Source organism: Molossus molossus, unplaced genomic scaffold, assembly GCF_014108415.1.
Source record: "Molossus molossus isolate mMolMol1 unplaced genomic scaffold, mMolMol1.p scaffold_m16_p_7, whole genome shotgun sequence".
In the NCBI taxonomy this organism is placed as follows: Eukaryota; Metazoa; Chordata; class Mammalia; order Chiroptera; family Molossidae; genus Molossus; species Molossus molossus.
In genome coordinates, this window is record NW_023425401.1 from 79,813,683 (window position 1) to 79,832,720 (window position 19,038).

The window sequence follows — 19,038 nt, forward strand, 5'->3', positions numbered from 1 at the left end:
ACACGTGGGTGTGGGACCAGCTGGTCTGCGCCTCTGTCCCTCCTACCAGTCTCTGTGTGGCTGCTTCTTTAATTTTATAGTTGTAGGACTTCCATTCAGCTCGATTTCCTGCCATTTTGAATGATGGTTATTCTTTAGTTTAGTTGTAATTTTGATGTGGTTGTCCAATTTTTTTTTTTTTCTATTTGAATTTTTGGTGTAATTATTATTGAGCAAATTGTCTCATTTCAGTCATTTCTGGTATTACAGTTGTGAGGACATCAATAGAAGATTGTTTCTCCATAGGGTTTCAGAGAATAGAAAGCCAAATTGATATAGACCAAAATACAGATTGTTTAAATATCAAAGGAAATTTTTAAAAAATACACTTGTTAAATTTTGTTTTGTTTTGTTATGGCATAAAACATTTGTCCTTCAGCCCAAAAAGTACCAATAGTGTATGTTTTAACCTGAATCTTATATTTATTCATAAACTGTGAATTTTTGGGTTGTTGAGACTTTGAATGGATTTTCATAAATACTAATCTAATCTCTTCCAGTAATTAATTGGTCTCATAGACATTAGTCCCTCATAATCACTGCATAACAAATGAAATTATTTATCTGATTTTAAATAACCAGATAAATTATCTGCCAACTGGCTGAGATTAGTCTCTTTATAAAAAACTAAGTTTATTTAAAACTATGATCTTAGCTCTCCTGTGAGGCAATGAATACTTCTTGTTGAATGAAGGAAAGAATTGACAAAGTATTTAATTCAGTGAAATTTGAATCCTATTAACTTAACATGTTCTCACCACAAATAACAGTTCTTAGAACAATTATTGTAGATGTTGGGCCCAGGAAAGAAAAGGAAAATGAAATTGTATGTTTTGATATCGGTCATAGTGAAATTAGAGGTGAGTGTAGGAGAACAGGTAAAGATGGTTGAAAAAAATAAAGTGTGTATTGATTGTTCCATTACAGGTGGCTGTTTCTTTGGTTGTGTTGTGGCTACTTAACAAGTGAGTATTCCATGTCCTGCTGTGGACTGTATTTTGTTACTATTGACTATTTGGGTCTTAATTAAATATTGTAACATGTACTGTACTTCATTTCCCCACAATATCACAGAAGTGAAAAATCAAATTATTTTGTTTAAAATTGTTAGCATGTGCAGATCCTGCAGCTCTTCACTAATTTCTAAGGAATTCTGTTGTGTTTAGTTTCCATAAAATGTAATCAAAATATTTAAAACATTATATATTAGAATTTTCTGTGAGTACTTACTAAGAATAAATTTTTTCTATTTCAATGGTAAAAAAGCTTAATCTACTTTCTTGCAATTAAAGGCATAAGCTGTGCTAATGAAATAGCTGTGTTTCTTTAGACTCAACTTCAGTATCATTTACATATAGTATTGAAAACTCAATGTGAAGGTTTTGTTGCTGAATAACAATTTCCCTTTACTTTACAGAACACCTCTTCAAGACAAAGGGAATAGTACTGAGAATACAAATAACAGCTATGCAGTGATCATCACCAGCACCAGCTCATTTTATGTTTTTTACATTTATGTGGGAGTAGCCGATACTTTGCTTGCTCTGGGATTCTTCCGAGGTTTACCACTAGTGCACTCTCTAATCACAGTGTCGAAAATTTTACACCACAAAATGTTACATTCAGTTCTTCATGCACCTATGTCAACCCTCAACACGTTGAAAGCAGGTACTTGACTAGGTTTACAAACTTAAGCTGCTGATCCACCATCAAAAGGACCTGTGATTTAGTTGCTTTTCTAGTAGTAGCATTGTCTTTGGACAGAAGCATTTGAACTTTTGTTCAGCTTACTTATGACAGGCATGTACATTTTTCAGATACTATAGACTGTCAGATATTGTTGCTCTTTATATTTCTGTATCAGTTAATCAAGTAGCTTAGTCAGAAAGTCATGCTGATGGCATTGCAAGAACAGCAGCAGGCCTTTTGGGTCTGTTGTTCACCATTCAGATGTTTGGTCTAATCCTTTCAAGGCATCTTGTTGCTGATGTTTAATATTGTTTAAAAGAGGAGAGGATCTGAATCAATCAAGGAAAATTATTTTACAGATAAAATATTTGGATGGGATAAAATAGTCTAGTTTCTTGTAACTGTTCAAAGGTGATCATGCAAATTCATTTCAGGTTTCCTTTTTCCTTCTTTTTTGAGGGTGGGGTGAGGAAGGTTATTGGTGGTTGAAATCTCAAAATATTTTAAAAATATTTTTGATACCTTCATAGAGGTTAGTAAAAGGGTGGAAGCTTTCAATTATGAGTATGGCCTGAGAATATAAAGTATAACATGTGACTAGAATTGATAACACTTTATTGTATAATTGAAATTTGCTAAGTGTAAAACTTAAATATTCTCAACAACAACAATAACAAAAAGGTATTAAGCAAAAAAGAGAAAGAGAGAACTCATGGATATGGACAACAATGTGGTGATTGTGGACAGGGAGGAGATAGGTCAAAATGGAATGGCATTGATGGGATAAATTGTGATGGAAAAAATAAAATAAAATAAATTTTAAAAAATTATAGATACGAGAGGTGATGGGAGTGTTAACTTGATGGGAAGAATCCTTTCACAGTGTGTAGACGTATCAGATCATCATGTTGTACACTTTAAATACCTTACAATGTTATTTCCAACTATACCTTAATAAAAATAAAGTCATAGAAAGTAAGAGTAATAAAATAAAGTGACCAAAGATTTAGGAAAACAAAGGACAATAAGGTACATTGAAGGTAATCGGTTCCATTACTCTTTTTTAGACAAATTCACATTTAGAGTTTAATAAGGAATCCCCGAAAGTTTATTCTTTTTTTTTATTATTAAAGTTTATTAATTTTTTTTTGTTACAGATGTTTCTCCTTTTTCCCCCATTGATTCACCCCTCCCCATCCCTCCCCACCCTGTCCCCACCTTTGTTGTTCATGTCCATTGTTCATACATACATGCATATAAGTTCTGTGGTTTATCTCCCCCCCACTCCCTCTTCAGGAGATTGTCAGTCTGTACCCCACTTCCACATCTCTGGGACTACCTCATTCCCCAGATTGTTATGTTCATTATATTCCACAAATAAGTGAGATCATGTGATATTTGTCTTTCTCTGCTTGGCTTGTTTCGCTTAGGATAATACTTTCCAGGTCCCTCCATGTCGTCTCAAAGGATAAGAGATCTTTCTTTCTTACAGCTGCATAGTACTCCATTGTGTATATGTACCACAGCTTTTTTATCCATTCATCTACTGATGGACAATTGGGCTGTTTCCAGATCTTAGCTATTGTAAATAGTGCTGCTACGAACATGGGGGTACATATATTCTTTTTGATTGATGTTTCAGGCTTCTTAAGGTATTCCTAGAAGTGGGACCACTGGGTCAAATGGCAGTTCAAATTTTTTTTTTTTTTTATCCTCACCTGAGGACATTTCTTGTTCAGATAGAAAGGGAGGGAGAGAGAGGAAGAGAGAGAGAGAGAGAAACATCGACGTGAAGGGACACATCGAGTGGCTGCCACCCGCACGACCAACCAGGGCCGGGGACAAACTGCAACCGAGGTACGTGCCCTTAGTGGGAACCAAACCCGGGTCTCTTGGGACCGCAGGCCGACGCTCTAACCGCTGAGCCAAACCGGCCAGGGCGGCAGTTCAATTTTTAATTTTTTGAGGTAACACCATATTGTTTTCCATAGTGGCTGCACCAGTCTGCATTTCCACTGTATGGGAGAGCATAATTGCCAGTGATATATCAGATAAGGGGTTAATTTCTAATATATAGAGAGTGCTCATACAACTCAACAAAAGGAAGACAAAGAACCTGATTAAAAAATGGGCAGAGGAACTAAATAGACACCTCTCCAAACAGGACATACAAATGGCCAAGAGATGTATGAAGAAATGCTCAACATCACTAATCATCAGAGAGATGCAAATTAAAACAACAATGAGGTATCACCTCACACCTGTCAGAATGGCCGCCATCAACAAATCGTCAAACAACAAGTGTTGGCGAGGGTGTGGAGAAAAAGGGGCTCTAGTACACTGCTGGTGGGAATGCAGACTTGTGCAGCCACTATGGAAAACGAAAGTTTATTCTTACAGCAGTCTTCTGAGCACCCACTTTGTGTGGCACTAAGGCAGGGGTTGGTATAAAAAGATGAATGAGGCACTGTTGGTGCCCTGGAAGAACTCATAGACTAGGGGAGAAGAGGTAGACACAGAAGCATTTGATTATAAAGCAAAGGATAATTTCCAGGATTAAGGATTTTAGAGTAATTTGTATCTACCAATCTCAAGATAAGAAATATCAATTGATTTTTTTTTTTTCTGGTTAACAAAATTTCAGTGTTAGTTTATGGAAAGATCTTTATATTTACTCTGAAGCCCTTGTGGGTCACTAAAGCCTAGTCTCATTTGGATATACTCATCACCACTATCTGTTTTAGAGCTAAGACATTTGAGACCTAAAAGGGAATGTTAGATTACCTTGATCCAATAATTTCTATTTTTTTATGTAAAAACTGAAACCCAGAGAAGATAGAGAATTTGTCCAAGTTGCCAGAAGTCATAAATGGGCAATAAGACATAACGGAAAGAGCATGAGATTTGTTTGAATCCTGGCTTGTCCCCATAGGAGTGATGATCATGGGCAAGGTACTTTTCTGAGCCTGACCTTGCTTTTGCATCTGTAAAATAGAGAGCTCAGAGGATCATTGTGAGAACGAAACAGGCAATCTTCTTGCTTTTTACATAGCCAAAATGCAATAAATGTCTGTTTCCTGTTATTTCCTTCTGTGGAGCCTATTCCCACAGGGGGTACACTTTCTGTTTGAATCCTTCTTTATGTTTCAGAGCTCCTCATAGTGGTTCAGAACCTTCTCTCTTCCATATTTAAATTGTTACCATTCATTTCATTTCTCATTAATCTCATTTTCAAAACTTTAATCTGCTTTCTAGGATGATTCTGAAAAGTCTGTTTTTTGCATTTTTCCTTATTTATGCTCTTGAGAACTGAAACAGCAGGATGACCTTACAACATCTAGATGTTCTTTTCCTACTCCTACCCACACCCCTAATTTCTGTATGCAAAGATGATCTTTTATTAAAATAAACAAACAAAAAACATTGCTGTCACTGATTTATGGTCCAATTTCTTCTCATTATGTTGCCTGCATATATTCTGCTATAATCAGCAGCAACCAATGCTTCCTTGCCTTGTATGTATACTTCAATTTCTCTCAGATGTGCCCTCTTGAAATTGTATACTGAACTTGATTTTCTTTGACTACTTGTCTGATTTTCCTGTGTTGCTACTTAAATGGCTTTAAATCATACAGACACATAGAGGTGCCCAGTAAAGTATGTTGAATGAACAGAAGCATAAATGCATATTTTGAGAGTACACTACTATTTGAATTATAAGCACCACAAGGATGATTTTTTTCCCACCAAAATTAACTTCTATTTTCTGAACAGTATATATACTATATTATTTTTCAATTTTTGATAATTTATAGAATAATATATAAATATGTTTAAATATGCCAAAGGAAATACTATCAATGAAGGCTAAGAAATAGTGACTTAAATCAATAAATATGCATTGAATAATTCATACATATAAGGCTTTTTGCTGAGGGTTATGAGTTATGAAAAATAAATGTAGCACTGTCCCACTGACCTCTAGCAATCTACAAACAGATAAGACATGTATACCAACAAGCGATTATGATATGAGACATGGGTATAATAATTATAACATAGAAGTGCTGACAAGATATAGTAAAGCTATTAAGCTATTAAGTATGTCCAGAGGAGGAAGGGATTAATTTGCACTGGTGCAAACATTGATGCTTCCTTGTAGGAGAGGTATTTGAGCTGGACCAAGAAGGAGACACAGATTTTGACAAATATGATGAGGGGAAATGTTTTTCAGGCAGAGGAAAACACATTGACATGGCAGGGAGGTAGAAGAGTGTAGAGTGCATTTAAAGAATAAATCAAGAAGTAGATTTAGTTATAAAATTAGTTATGGAAAAGTAAAGTACAGCATAGAGAATATAGTTAATAATATTGTAATAATTATGTATGGTGCCAGGAGGATACTAGACTTACTGGGATGATCACTTTGTAAGATGTAGACATATGTAATCACTATATTTTATACCTGAAACTAATATATTATTTCATGTCAACTATAATTAAAAAATGAAATTTAAAAAAGAATCAAACAGTTTGCCTGAAACAGAATGTTTGAGTAGAGGAGGCTTGTATTAACTAGAAGGTTTAAAGCCAAATCATGAAAGGCATTAAAATATTAATCTAAGAATTTTGGACTTTATCCTGTAGTTAATGGGGAGGGGATGAATGATAAAATTCAGTATTACTTTGTACAATATTATGTTGAATTTTATTCAATTATACGTTTCACTCCCCACTAGACAATGACTTCCTCAAGGGCAAGGAGCACAGCTTATTTACCTGTGTTACCTCAGTGCCTTGCATTGTGTCTGGTGCATATTAGGCACTTCATACATAACTTTTCTGTTCAAGGGAAAAATGATCAGACTTATAAATGTGAGTCTGGACTTGAGAAAACAGTCTGAAGCTTAGATTTCTAGTAAAGAGGGTAGAAAGAGAGAACATGGCAAAGGACATTCATGTAGTGGACAGGTAGAAACTGGGAGAAGCCATGGGTTCTGCAGAGGTGTGTCATAAAAGTGAGGAAATCAGAAAAGGAGAGCTATACAGTATGACTACAGATGTAAGGGATTGGTGAACACAGCCAGGCTTGCAAGTGTGAGATTACAGCAGGATAAGTACCCATTCCTGATATAATTTGTGATAAGGGCTCTATTAAAGACATTAGTTTTGCCCTGAATCTTACAGCAATCTGTATTTTATAAAGATTTAAATGTGGGAGACAGACAACACTTGAACACAGATACTTAGAATCGTTGTATAACACTAAATTTTTCTAAGTCCTTACTTATCTGATTACATGCTTGAGTTCTGAATGCTTCCACTATGATCAAATGTTAATGTCTTTTTAAGATTACTAGTTTTTGAGGAATGTATCTTCTCTTATATTATAGGTGGGATTCTTAATAGATTTTCCAAAGACATAGCAATTTTGGATGATCTTCTACCTCTTACCATATTTGACTTCATCCAGGTTTGTAAAAATAAATATTGTGTCTTTGCATTTGTAATACTTTTCAAAATATTTAGAAAAAGAAGTAAATGAGTTTTTGCTTTGTTTTATTTACTTGAGAGTTGAAGTCCTATTGTATGAATTTGGTCAATATCAAAAGTCAGCAAAGTAAGCATAATTTTAGTAAATTCAATGTAAGTTAGAATTCTTTACCTGACCCAAATCCAAGGCAATTCTGCATTTAGATATAATAACCATCTAGTTGGGAGTGATTTGAGAGTTAGAACAGACCATCTTCCCCCAAATCTCTGTCCATAAAGTATGACATTTTTGACAGTGTCATCACTATTTGATGGAGTCACCTACCTCCAAAGGGCCCATGTTGAAATGAAAATCAGTTGCCTGGTAGGCTACAGTTTTACCTTGTCTCATCCACGAATACCTTAGCACAGATTAGGTAGCCACCAACCTCACAGTAAGGACCATATGCAGGGACAAAATTACAAATAAATGTTCAAGAAGGTGAGAGGGGAAAAAACAATTCAGGACTAGTGAGGACTAGTCCCTGGGTGATATAGAGCTGAAGAGGCCTCCGGTGCAGCCTGACTCTGAGCTCGTGTCTCTGGAGTGTGGTGAGACTGAAGAAGAAGGAGATGGAGATGAAGGTAAGCTATGGGATACTGCACTAGGATTCCATAAGTGACAGAGCTCAAGGTGTGTTGTGAATTAATAACCTTGGCTGTTAGACCAGCTTTAAAAACAGCTTCCTGACTGGCTTAGGTGGAGCCCCAGAGAACAAATGCTGCAGTCTTCATGATCTCTGGTGAGATTGTTGGAATAGGATGCAGCCCATCTTACCATGAGTCATTCTCTCCTCCTACCCACTTTCACACTCCCAACCCCCCAATAACAATATTTTATTTGAGAGAGTCTATGCAACAAAATGAGAGGTACCACATTTGTGTGTCTATACAACCAACATTGGCAGGTGCAGAAAAACCAGATTTTCAGTTTGCCTCATCTGAAATGATTGGCAGAATCAAACTCATTAACTGTTCTGAGTGAACTTTAGCATTTTGGATTTCCTTCAGTTGCGCTGTTTAGGGATATAACTCGACCCCAGCTACTGGAATTCTTTAACTGATACTTCGAGTTTGTGCATTTAGAGGAGTATTTCCTTTGTCATTCTTTAATGCTGGATGTTTGTGCTCCTCATTTCAGGAGTGAAAATGACTGGTCCCAAGTATTATAATATTAAATCAGGTACAAACTGGAATATGGACATCTTGAAATGATTGCAAAAGAATTGATGATAATTTTTTTCTGCTTTTGTAGTCTACTGAATATTTTCTGAATCAATATAAGGCTCAAAAGTTCTGGGAGATTAATTTTTAAATATTTATTTTATAAATTAACAATTTTTGACATAGGCAATAGTTCCCAAATGCTTTCTGTATGGCAATTTGAATCATTTCTGCTTCATTTCTGATGTTGCTGAGATTCTTTAGTTGTTGCTTCACAAGGGTTTGGGCAGGGCTCTTTCAATTTCCCTATTTTACTTAGGAGGGTCTCACAATAAGACAGCATGATGTATAACCATCAAATTTAGTAAAAATCTGATTAATTTATATTTTATTAAAAAATTTATCACGGGTGGGTGCTTTAATTGTGAGCTCCTCTGGTTATATTTAATTATGTTCTGATTAATTTCATTCTAGTCACATTTCAGAAACAAATTTTTGTACAAAGAAAAAACATATCTATAAATTTCCTTTTAAAAATTATTTTCTATTTACTGTATTTTCTAACATTTGATAATATTCTGGCAAATTTGATTTCTGGATTGGAATATCATATAATGAAAATGGAAGATCCAGATTCTATTCTATAGGTATCATTATTTATTTTACCTTAATAACATACTTAGTCTCTGAGGGTCTGAGCTTTCTAACCTGTTAAGGAAGGAATATAAATCTGATGATGGTCCCTTTCAGTACTAAAGTTACGTGCTTCAGATTGGCATAATGGAAGTGGGCCATACATGACAAATTTGAATTTGAAGCCAAACTAGGAAAAACTGTATTGTAGTTCCTACTTATCTCTCTGCTTGGATGAATGATTTTTTTTTTTAATGAAACAGAAGCCTACACATTTAAACTACCAAAATATTCTCATCCTTAAAATCTTTTGGTCTTTTTTTACTTCTCTCTTATATACAATTACACACTGAGTCTTCCACATTTTATTCTCTACCCATTCTATTAATTCCATTAATCCCTTACTTAAAAGTTCTCAAGGACTATCATTTATGAGTTCCAAATCTGGTATTCATTGCATGGTTTAAAATAGGCATTAATTTATTCACCTCTTTCTCTATTAATTAATTAATTAATTAATTAATTAATAACTGACTTCAAAGTGATCCTTTATTCTTATCATCAGCCCTGAGTTCAGGCAGTGCTGTGTGACTGTCAGTGTCAGGGATGTTTTGAGCTGTTTTTGGTGGTTGGAAATATGCTGCCCACTTCCTAGGAGGATGAATGAATGGTACCTTGCAGCTTTTATAGTCTGTTGACATTTTTTTCCTTCTGATGAAGTTTAGGATTTAGGTAAGGATGAATGGGAATTAGAAACCTGTACTCACATTTTAACCTTGTCTTGAAGTCCCTCTATTTATTTTTTGTCCTCTCACTAATATACCCAGTAGGAAATGACTTGTTTCTTAGCCATTGTGAATTAAACTAGAACAGAATGTAAGGTTTCTTTGTGTAATATGAATATCAAATATATTAAACCAGTGTCTTTTGTTTTGCACACAATGCTGAATTATTAGCTTCCAACTTCAGTGCTTAAGCGTGGCCCCTTATGGAGCAAATATAATTATTTTCCTCAATACTTAGGCTTATTTTTTATTTATTTCTCATTTTGACTATATGTGGATGATTATAATTGCTGAAATCTATCTTGTAAATGTTTTATTACTTCCAGTTGTACCCACCTTCTCCATTCTTTCTAACCCAGTGTGACATCTTGGTTAGTTGTCTACCTAGATATGTGGTAAATATAACAGAAGTCAAATGGACACAGTACGTTTACAGTTGTCAATAGCAAACAAAAGACCCTGATCCTAATGGAGTAGCTGAATGTTTCCATGCTATCAATGCAGCAGCATTTGTCCTTCAGACATACTGCTATTTAATATGATAGTGCATTTAAATTGTAATATTCCCTAGTTAATTATGCTTAGAATGGAATTTTTCTCTTTCCAAGAGATCCAGTTTCTGAGAAAAGAAAATCCTTCATTAAACAACTATGGTTTCCCATTGATAAAGTCTTGTCATGTAGTTACTAGGGTATTAGCGGCTTTCTCACTGTACTTGTGGCATTTATCGGACCAAAATGAAATAGAGACTTTCCTTAGATTATTGAACCATCATATGTACTTAGTCCATGGTCAGCAGTAAAGATTTTTCTGAATATTTGTTGAATGAGTGAGGGGCTGGTTTGCAGAACTTGACGACTGGAGATGTACAGGCGTTTTTCCTACAAACATGTCATCAAGATGTGATCATCTGAAATTTTAGATTAAAATAACCTATTCAAAGAAGATTTATGCAGATTTTAGCTACATCCACATCTTGCTTCCATCTACCAGAATGTTCTGTATTTCACTTCATTGCCTGGGACATGCACTTGTCATGCATGGAAATCGTTGGAGAACTGGCTCATTCATTATCATGTGGATATTATAATAGGTTTATTTTTAACCCTTGTGACAGTTACTTTATACTTTATTCATATGGATTATTGTGGAATAAATGCTAGCAGGCTTTTTTTTAAACGTGTGGATTTATTGTCATGTGGAAACAGTAGAATTTAAGCCCTTAACTTGATCCTGAAGAACACCAATGTGAATAGATTGTTTCTGAGACTGCCAACAGGGCTCTGGCTTTGGTGAATGATGTGAAGCAGTAGCCCTAATGGATGGAATTGACTGAAACACAAAATTCATTTTGACAATATATGAGATAGAAAAAAATGGTCTAACTTCAAATTAAATTAGCCAGATCCCCCAAATATTTTTTTTTTGAGCCTCTAGGTCATCTCCAATTGTTTTAAGTAACAGCAACAGGATTTAGGGGACAGGGAAGTATAATTTTTTTCAATCTTAAACATGAAAAATCTAGGTTCAGAGGCATTAAGTAGCTTGCCTAAATGACAAGCCTACATTTAATCCAGATCCTTCTGGTGCAAAAGACTGCAAGATGAATGCCCAATTTTGAGAAATTATCTCAGCAAAATAAATAAATAAATTTCATAGTCATACTGAAATTATCTCAAAATAGAAAGTTTGTTTTAAAAGAGGGCCAGGCTAGAAAAAAAATCATCTTTTCCAATTTATCATACACTTGAAAGTATATGGAAAATGACTTTAAAAGATCAAAGATCACCATGTTTTCAAAACTTCAAAATATTTTTATGAGGGACCTAAACAATTTTTTGAATATTTAGAAAAACTTTATGAGAAAATACTTTGAGATGACAGCCTTCCTAGTAGGAAAATACCTGCCCTTTATTGAGAATGGAACAGTGTGAAGAGCTTATTTAGAAATATATCGCCGACATACCATGTCCACTTTGCAACGTGAAAATATTTACACATCATGTTTTATTTGATCTTACAGTTGGTATTAATTGCGATTGGAGCTGTAGCAGTGGTCTCAGTTTTAAAGCCCTACATCCTTCTAGCAACAGTGCCAGTGATCGCTGCTTTTATTATGTTGAGAGCCTACTTCCTCCACACCTCCCAACAACTCAAACAACTAGAATCTGAAGGTATGATGCTGAATGTGCAATGCTTACCTTGGAAAATATCTACAAGAGCTACTCATGATATTCTATTATTTATCTACTTTTCCAAACATTTCCCCCTTGTTTTTAAACTTTTGTATTGTATAAACAATTACTTTTTAAAAGTATAAGGATATAGCCCTGGCTGAGTGGCTTAGTTAGAGCATCATCCTGTACATCAAAATGCTGTGGATTTGATTCCTGGTCAGGGCATGTACTTAGGCTCTGGGTTTGATCCTCTGTTGGGGTATGTACAGGAGGCAACCACTTGATGTTTCTCTCTCACAATGATGTTTCTTTCTCTCTTCCTGTCTTTAAAATCAATAAAACAAAACAAAACATTTCCTTGGGTGAGGATTAGAAGTATATGAATATAAGAGGAAACAATAAATCACTAAATATACATAGATTGTTTTTGTTGATGAAAACTATGTCAATTCATTTTGGTTTTAAAACAACTGTATAGAGTCTTACTAGGGTTGGTATATAGTATATTCATTCATAATTTATGTAAATTAAATTTAAAAATGATAGTGCTACTGTTACTAAAGGTTTACCTGACTTCCCAAACAATACTGGATAAAATTCTTCCTTCTGGCTTGTTTTAGACATCCTTCCTTTCTCTCTTTAGGTGTGCTTTTTTATGCCTCAAACACTGCTTGAGCTGTTTGTGAAGCACATTTTTCGATAACAACCTTGGTACAGGTGCATTTTCAGGAGCTAAATTTCCATTGCATTTCTGCTTTGAAAGTTATTTGTTAAATTAAGTCTTTTAAACGTTCTTAATCAGGGCATTGAATAAATTGTCTTAAGAGAAAACCATTTTCTCTCAGCAGTGATTAATTTAGGATTAGGCAGAAAAACTGACTGGTAATAGCCAAGAAGCATGAATAAATAAATGGCAGTGATTTTATAGTAAGTTCCCATCCATGGTAGCCAACTAAAAAATGGAGGATAACATTTAAAAAATTACAAATTCTATCTACAAGTATGGCACCAGAATGAAAACCTCTCTAACCAATGACATTTGCTGTCTTTTAAGCTAATTTTTAACAGGTACATGGTAAGAATTTGCATTATGTATTTACATGTATTTGCATTGTTCTCTATGGGACTATTTCACAGGCAGGAGTCCAATTTTTACTCATCTGGTTACAAGCTTAAAAGGACTATGGACACTTCGTGCCTTTGGACGTCAGCCTTACTTTGAAATACTGTTCCACAAAACTCTGAATTTACATACTGCCAACTGGTTCTTGTACTTATCAACACTCCGCTGGTTCCAAATGAGAATAGAAATAATTTTTGTCATCTTCTTCATTACTGTTACCTTCATTTCCATTTTAACAACAGGTACTATGAAGTTGTTACCTAGTTAGCTAAACATTTAATTTAAAATGTTGTCAACCAATAAAATGTTACATTCTTTAGGTTAAAAAGTTTAGATATTTCAAAACCAATTTTGAGGGTGGGTATTTGTTAATGAAAACATTTATTAGTTTATTGTTGAACAAATTATTTCCTTGAATTTCTATTATTTTATTGCTGAACAAATGATGTCTTTGAATTAGAACTGTCTTATAGTATTATCCCTACTTTATGGTTTAAAAAACTGAGACAAAGAGAGTGTCAGATAACAGATGAGTGATTGAAGAAAATATCTCTGGACTCTCATATTGATAAAAGTAATTTAAGAAGTTGAATTACTATATAAAATATTGAAATATATATGTAAAAGTGGACAAAGACTCAGAGCAAATGCCAAAGGATTGTTTGGTTGTAAGAACAGAATCATACTCAAATCAAAATGAGTCACCTGTTGGAGAGTTACAAGTGACTCATTGAGCCCCAAGGCGGTAGGCACCCTGGGCTTCTAAAGGAAATGGAATAGGCTTGGAGAGTCATACTTGGCTCTTCTTCATCCTTTGAGGCTAAATGCTGGCCTCTGTCCTTTCCTTTCTGCAGCTGCTTCATTCATTTCTCTCTTTGAAGACTGGTTTTTCTGGTGTACTAGGGCTGTGCCACAGTGACTTTATGTGGCCTCTTCATTCAGGCCCCTGAATTAGCAGCAGAGTTTCCCTGTCCAGTTACAACATCCTGAGGAGAACAGAAAAGTAGCCCTATTGGGGCTCAGGGGTCCACCTGCTGTCCATGCAGCTGCTGTAAGGGCAGTAGCTTTCCCATGTTCTTTGTTCTCTCTCCTGGGGCAGTGGGAAATGGCTCTATGAAAGGAATCTAAGTGAGCAGGCAAATGAACCCTTAGCAGTACCGTAATTTTGGATGACTCTTTTTTTTAAAAAAGCTTATTTTATGTTCAGAATTTTAAATATTTTTCCTTAAGCTATTTGAAACAGGATCAAAGAGGGCTAAATTACATGAATGAAGATTTGTTAACAGTTAATTCAAACCAATATATCATGTGCTATAACATAATGGTTAAGGATCTGATTGAGGCCTGCTTTACCAGGAGTAATAGGCAAAGCATTTAATAATCATTGTAATTTAGTACCTATCAATCAAATGAGATGCCCAGCCAGAGTGAACGTTAGCCACACAGCTAATCAGCCCTTTCTCTAGTGGTCTTCAGCTATATTAACTTATATACGTTAATTAACTTCTCTCAAGCCCTCATTTTTAGCATGTATAAATATACATAATATTAGTACCTATCCAGTAGGTTTGTTGTGAGTATTAAATGTGATAATTTGAGATAATACTTAGTACAATGCCTGGCCCATAATAAATACTCATAAATCTTACATTGCTTATTGTTACTGCTATTAAATTTTATCTTACTCTAATCTTAATTCAGAATGGGTTGAAATTCTGAATAAATCTTACCTATTTAGAGTAAATGATTTAGCACTAAAAATACATGCCTGCTGTCTATGATTTGTCTTCTGCTGGAGGAAGTGTGGAAGCAGAAATTTTAATTAATAATGATAGGATGCATACTTTCTTCTATTTTTAGAACCCTATGACAGTTTTATCATGCATAATAAATATAAAGACTTACTTTCAATTGTGATTTGATAACCTAAAGTTATAATAATTTAAGAATGTCTGTATTAGAAAATTGTTATGGTCATAAATACTGAACACTTATGAATTTTAATTAATGGTCCTTTCCATCCCTAAAAGTCTGTTGACTCTATAAACACTTAAGTTTTGTTCTTCCTGGGTGAACTAGTTGCTGTGTTGTTTTTTATAACGTAAATGGTAGTCTTCTCTTTCCAAATGGCAGACCTGTGAGTTTTGATTCCCCATGAAACTGTAAATCTACTTTTTTCCCAACAGCATCTGACTTCTTTGTCAAGGAGTTCATAGGGGCACAGGACTTTTTCCCATTGTCCATTGTAGTCTTTGAAGGTGTTATTTCTTACAAGTAATAGTAGAGGACATAAACATAGTATGTACCCAACACCAACAGCCCCTTCAATATCTGAAGCATTTAAAAAAGGCAACTCTTTCCTAATCTTCAATCACTCTTTGATTTAAAACATGGATTGAATACTTATTACAAACAAGGCATTATTACTAGTGGTAGATGCTATGGTGAACTGAGATGAAAAATGGTTAAAATTGGCACAAAATTGAACTGTAACTTTATTATATTTTATTTTATTTATTTTTGGTATGTTCCCCTAGCGGGAACCAAACCTGGGACTCTCTGGTCCTCAGGCCGACACTCCAACTGCTGAGCCAAACTAGCCAGGACTGAACTGTAACTTTAAATAACATGGGCCATAGAAGAGGTATCAATAAAGGGTTCAAGATAGATAATAAAGTTTTTATCTTTTTTCTTCCTATAGGTGAAGGAGAAGGAACAGTAGGTATCATTCTAACATTAGCCATGAATATCATGAGTACATTGCAGTGGGCTGTAAACTCCAGCATAGATGTGGATAGTTTGGTAAGTAATTATTATTTTTAAAAAAATTTTTATGAAAAAATTTAGACAGGCCTTGGCCAGTTTGCTCAGTGGTTGGAGCATCGGCCTGTGGTCTGGAAAGACCCGGGTTTAGTTCCCGCTAAGGGCGCATACCTCGGCTGCAGTTTGTCCCCGGCCCTGGTTCGGTCGTGCAGGAGGCAGTCACTCGATGTGTCCCTTTCATGTCAAAGTTTCTCTCTCTCTCTCTCTCTCTCTCTCTCTCTCTCTCTTCCTCCCTCTCCCTCCTACTCTATCTGAACAAAAAGTGGAAAAATGTCCTCTGGTGAGGATAAAAAAAAAATTTAGGCAAATCAAAAATTGTAGGTAATAACATAAGGGATGACTAGGTACCCACCCCCTACCTTAAGACATAAAACATTACAGATACATCAAAGGCCATTATGTATGTCTTACTAAACCCATATCTTTTCTTTCCTCCACATAGATAACCACAATCAAGATCTAGTGCCACATGGAGCATTCTTTCATAGTCTCCTTGTCCAGGATCTTTCTAGTACAGATACCCTGGAGTAGTATTGTTGGATCATAGAATGAACTCACATTCAACTTTACTAGTTGATGCTGAATTGTTCTCAAATTTGTTGTGCCAATTTATATTCCTATCAATAGAGTGTAATGATTCTCATAGGTCCATACCTATGATATGCAACATGACATTTTCAGGCTTTTTAATTTTGTCAATTAGATATGAACTGATTAATAACAAGATAGGGCAGCTTAATACATATTTATTGACCATTTGAGTTTCCTCTTCTATTAATTGCTTGTTCATTTTGATTGCCTATTCTTCAAATAGACTGGGCTTTTCTCTTAATTGATTTGTAAGAGTTTATGAATTCAGGATCAATTGTCAGATCTATACATTTCAAACATGGTCCCCTAGTCAGTGGCTTGGCTTTTAGTGTCTTTTGATGAAAAGAAGCTTTTAAGTTAAATTTATTAGTCTTTCCTTTTATATTCTGTGTGCTTGGTATTGTGTTTGAGAAATTCTTACCTCTCTTGGGTTTTCAAATTGATTAGTGTTACATTTTTTAAAATATTCTTATTAAAATTTCCAGTCTTTAGTCATAGCTTCTTTCTCATTATTAAAGTGTTTATCATTGCCTGCTCTCTTTTTACTTAATCAGTATTACCACAAATTTGTATCCTTAATTGGTGTATGAAAAGATCATATTTTGGTTTTGTTGTTTCTTTTGTCTTGTTTGCACAAATGCAGAGCCTGTAGTAAGGTTTATGAGCTAACACTGTCAGGGACACAAATCCTGAGGCAGCAAGAATGAGAGATGAAGGAAACAAGGCAGATTTCTCATTTTTATTTAAAAAAATACATAATTTTCAATAGTTTGTCTGGATAGCTTAATAACTTTTCTTAGTCTATCTGGAGTACTATATTTAAAGTCAGTTATCCATTACTGCATTGGTGGAGGGTCTAGAAACCCATGTTGAGAATGACTTTCATTGCATTCCAAGTTCCCTTTTCCATTCTCTGAGACAGTTCACTTGTTCTCAGACCACACACATTCATTCAGCTGTGACATTTGTATAATCAAATCCTCTCAGAACAAATATCATAAGAAATATCTCTATGGAAAAAAACCTCTTTTTGCATATGTGTCTTAATATTTCATTTTAACCAAAGCACTTAAATAATTCATTAAAATGTAATTTAACCATAACATGATTTATAGTAGGATTTATCTCTTCTCCTTTAACTTTTTTGTTTGTTTGACCAGCCCATTTTAGTTTCTCATTCATCTCCTCACTTAGCTCTTAAACTTTTGGTGTTGGGTCTCATAAATGTACTTTAAAATATTTCTGTTGGGCCCAGTCAGTGTGGCCCAGTGGATAGGGCATCATTCCATGGACTGAGAGATACTGGTTCAATTCCCAGTCAGGGCAATTAAAAAAATAAATAAAATAAAATAAAATATTTCTGTTGGAAAATAATAGGAGAAGAGTAAATAAATATTGTGCTTGCATTTATTTAATTCTTTGTTCCAATTTTCCACTACTTCAACTTTACAATTAAAATCCTTATTATATCACCTCTTTTTCTAAAATGTCTCTTCAAACTGTATATCCACAATTACTTTCTCTGCCATATTAATTGTCTTGATTTATGTTACAATCTCTACACATTGATGTCAAAAACTTTGTTGTTGCAGCTCTATTCTGCATGTCCAATCTACATTAAAGTTTCCTTAAGCTATTTTTTTTTTATCCTCACCCAAGGACATTTTTCAATATTTTGTTCAGATAGGGTGGGAGGGAGAGAGAGAGAGAGAGAGAGAGAGAGAAACATCGACATGAAAGGGACACATCAAGTGGTTGCCACCTACACGACCCAACCAGGGCTGGGGACAAACTGCAACCAGTGGGACCCGAACCCTGGTCTCTCCAAACTGCTGGCCAACTTTCTAACCATTGAGCCAAACCAGCCAGGGCATCCTTAAGCTATTCTTCTCTAGTTTTTCACATGGCCTCCTGGGCTTTGTGACCTATGTGTTGACATTGTGTCTTTCATCTCCTGGTATAAAAGGAGCTTTGCAAAGAACTATTATGTTATAATACAGTCTATAAAAAGTGTCAGTATTTGAATTTTATCTCATTTTAAAATGTCATGTTCTTTTGCTTGAATATCAAACTGATTTGTTACTTTTCATTTTCCTGAGAAATAACACAAGTGGTTTTTCCTGGGCCTCATTAAACATTTATTTAGGTATTAATTTCTATTATATTGATTTCACCCATGTAATTGCTAAAGTTATACAGTGATTTTAAAATTTTCTCCTGGCATATGTTGAGAGTAGAAAGGGAGATACCTATGTCCTCAAGTTTCACATTTGAATGATCTTAACAATAAAGGTCATTTTGATCTCTGAAGTAAAAACTCGATATGTTCTCATTTTATTTTACTGATTTAATTGAATTTAAATCTCAGTTCAAAATTCAGTAAACAGAGTGTTTTGTTTGACACATGCTTTTAGTATTTTGGTGTTGGGCTTTTGAGAAAAAAAAACTCTTTAGATTTGGAAATAATATTTCATTTCACCAT

The 19,038-nt window shown here is 34.7% G+C and overlaps 1 protein-coding gene across 1 annotated transcript in view; it reads left to right on the forward strand.

The window, feature by feature from the left end:
- The window catches only part of CFTR (CF transmembrane conductance regulator), a 241,327-nt gene that overhangs the window by 128,464 nt on the left and 93,825 nt on the right, over window positions 1–19,038 (forward strand). Inside the window, exons 16-21 of the mRNA XM_036246835.1 lie at window positions 967–1,004; window positions 1,457–1,707; window positions 7,122–7,201; window positions 11,866–12,016; window positions 13,157–13,384; window positions 15,844–15,944. Coding sequence (XP_036102728.1) covers window positions 967–1,004; window positions 1,457–1,707; window positions 7,122–7,201; window positions 11,866–12,016; window positions 13,157–13,384; window positions 15,844–15,944 — 849 coding nt within the window. The remainder of the gene's footprint in view (window positions 1–966; window positions 1,005–1,456; window positions 1,708–7,121; window positions 7,202–11,865; window positions 12,017–13,156; window positions 13,385–15,843; window positions 15,945–19,038) is intronic.